Genomic DNA, 2,030 nt, shown 5'->3' on the forward strand with positions numbered 1-2,030 from the left:
CTGTACCGTTCTCCAGAGCCGAGCGGTTTATCTGGGGGCCCTGATCTTAGTTAAATTGTGGGGGCCTGCTCTTAAATTGGGGGCCTGCTCTTAGTTAACTTGGTGGGGGGGCATCAAGATCCTCGGGGCTTTACCAGGAAGATGCCGGCAAACGTGGGGAAAGTTCAGTGATTCAGTGGAGGTGAAAAGGAGCAGGAACGAATGGGGTAAAAATGCATCACCAGGGGACCGTGGGTCACGGGAAACGGAGAGAAAGCAGAAATGTTAAAACCAGGGCACATGGAAAGCTGGCCCCATTGTCAGATCCACTGCTCAGGGGTTATTAGTGGGGTTAATGCTTTGTGCTTCTGGGCGGGGGGGCGTTCTAAGGAGACTGAAACCACAGGGGCCAGAGCTGAGCTCCCCCGGCAGCAGCACATCCCCCCAGTGAAGCTGCAGATTGAGGGGCCGCGGAGGAAGGCCTCCCTGAACGTGGCCGTCCTCTCAGTGCCCAGCTCCCGAGCCAGTAAAGTCCCTTCACTCTGCAACTGGCGCTTCCCCGGGGTTTGCTGAGGCCACATCCCTCCCTCGTGGCTTAAGGCAGAGCTGGGTCCCCCAGGAAAGCAGCAGAGGGGCAGGAACCTGCTCTGGGGGTCACTCTCCAGCGGTGAGGCCTGACCCCTCCCTCAGGTCCTAGCATTCCTGGGGCAGGGGCTGGGGCCTGTGCCGACCTGGATGGAAGGAGCTCGGGGAGCAGGAAACAGGAAGATACTTGCTGAGAAAGTCAGACAAGTCCAAACTCTGACGGGTCAAACCATCCCCAGGATCTAGACCAGCAAGCGTTCGATGAGTGCAGGCTTTCCGAGCGAGGGGTAAGGGGCTCTGCCGTGCCCTGGGGCAGCCCCGCCAACCAAGGCGGAGCAGAGCTGCCTCCCCGGAGGCCGGAGGGCGCTGGCCTGTGGATGGGGCGAGCCTCAGATGGTCTGGTAGTGCTGCCGCAGCCGGGCCTGCAGGAATTCGTACGTCAGGTTGTGTCGGGTGATGATCCCAACGATCTAGAATGAGGAGAAAAAGACCCAAGTCACCTGCCGAGTCAAACGCAGTGGGGCACGACCCGAGCGGGTGGAGCCGGCCCAGTCTGTCAGGAGGAGTGGAGGGCAGACAGGGTCCTGGATGGTGCAGCGCAGACACGACACCATGACCCCCATGTCAAAGGTCACCTGATCTCTACGGAACAGGATACACAGACAACTAGGGCTCCTAAAGGGGAGGCCAGTGGGCTGTAGCCCGGCCGGGGACAATCTGAATGTGTGCACCTGTGCAGACAGGGCACACGCTCCCCAGGATTTGGCTTGAAAGTCTCTCATTTACCGTTACAGTGCCCGTAACAGCTGGGGAACCGACACCTCACCCCACCCACCCAGGTGCTGCCAGGTTTTGGGTGAAGAGACGGCCCTAAACTCTTCTAGTCCACGGTGCCACTGGCGACATCTGCTGGCCACGCTGGAGATTGCAGATAAGAAACCGAAGGCGAAGGGGGAAGGTGCGTGAAGTTACCCCAGGTTCCACGCTCCCACTCCCTCCTCACTCCCGGTGGGAGTTTCAGAGGAGGTTTTAGTCTAGAGACCTCCCTGCTGGATTCTGTGGTTGGAGGGTCCTTTCCTGAAGGTGGTGGTGGTGGGGGTAGAGCCAATCCAAGAAAGTTGATGTGACCCTTTGAAAATGGAAATATAAGAGCCCAGTTGTCCAAAGCTTGTGGAATATACAAAATGACTTCCTAACAACCCCCTGAACTCTCACCTCTCCCACGGCATTCACCACCGGCAAGTGCCGCAGCCCCATTGTTCTGAACAGGTTGAAAACTTGGGAGACGCTGCTGTTCGGTGACACGGTGAAGGGTGACGGGTTCATGTACGGGGTGACGTCCTGCGGAGGAAAGACAACTAGTTCCCTGCGGCCGGCTCTGCCCTAACCAGGACGGGACGCCAAGCAGCACCGACCAGAGAGTCCTTTCCCGGCCCGTCCTGGGGGGCAGCCGCTCACCACTATCA

The 2,030-nt window shown here is 58.9% G+C and overlaps 1 protein-coding gene across 1 annotated transcript in view; it reads right to left on the reverse strand.

Moving 5' to 3' along the window:
• Positions 1 to 483: 483 nt before the first annotated feature.
• The window catches only part of CLCN6 (chloride voltage-gated channel 6), a 33,847-nt gene continuing 32,300 nt past the window's right edge, over positions 484 to 2,030 (reverse strand). The window contains exons 22-23 of the mRNA XM_006766797.2: positions 1,780 to 1,922; positions 484 to 1,034 (exon numbers count right to left, since the gene is read on the reverse strand). Coding sequence (XP_006766860.1) covers positions 954 to 1,034; positions 1,780 to 1,922 — 224 coding nt within the window. The 3' untranslated portion in view covers positions 484 to 953. The remainder of the gene's footprint in view (positions 1,035 to 1,779; positions 1,923 to 2,030) is intronic.

Source organism: Myotis davidii, unplaced genomic scaffold (genome assembly GCF_000327345.1).
Source record: "Myotis davidii unplaced genomic scaffold, ASM32734v1 scaffold299, whole genome shotgun sequence".
In the NCBI taxonomy this organism is placed as follows: Eukaryota; Metazoa; Chordata; class Mammalia; order Chiroptera; family Vespertilionidae; genus Myotis; species Myotis davidii.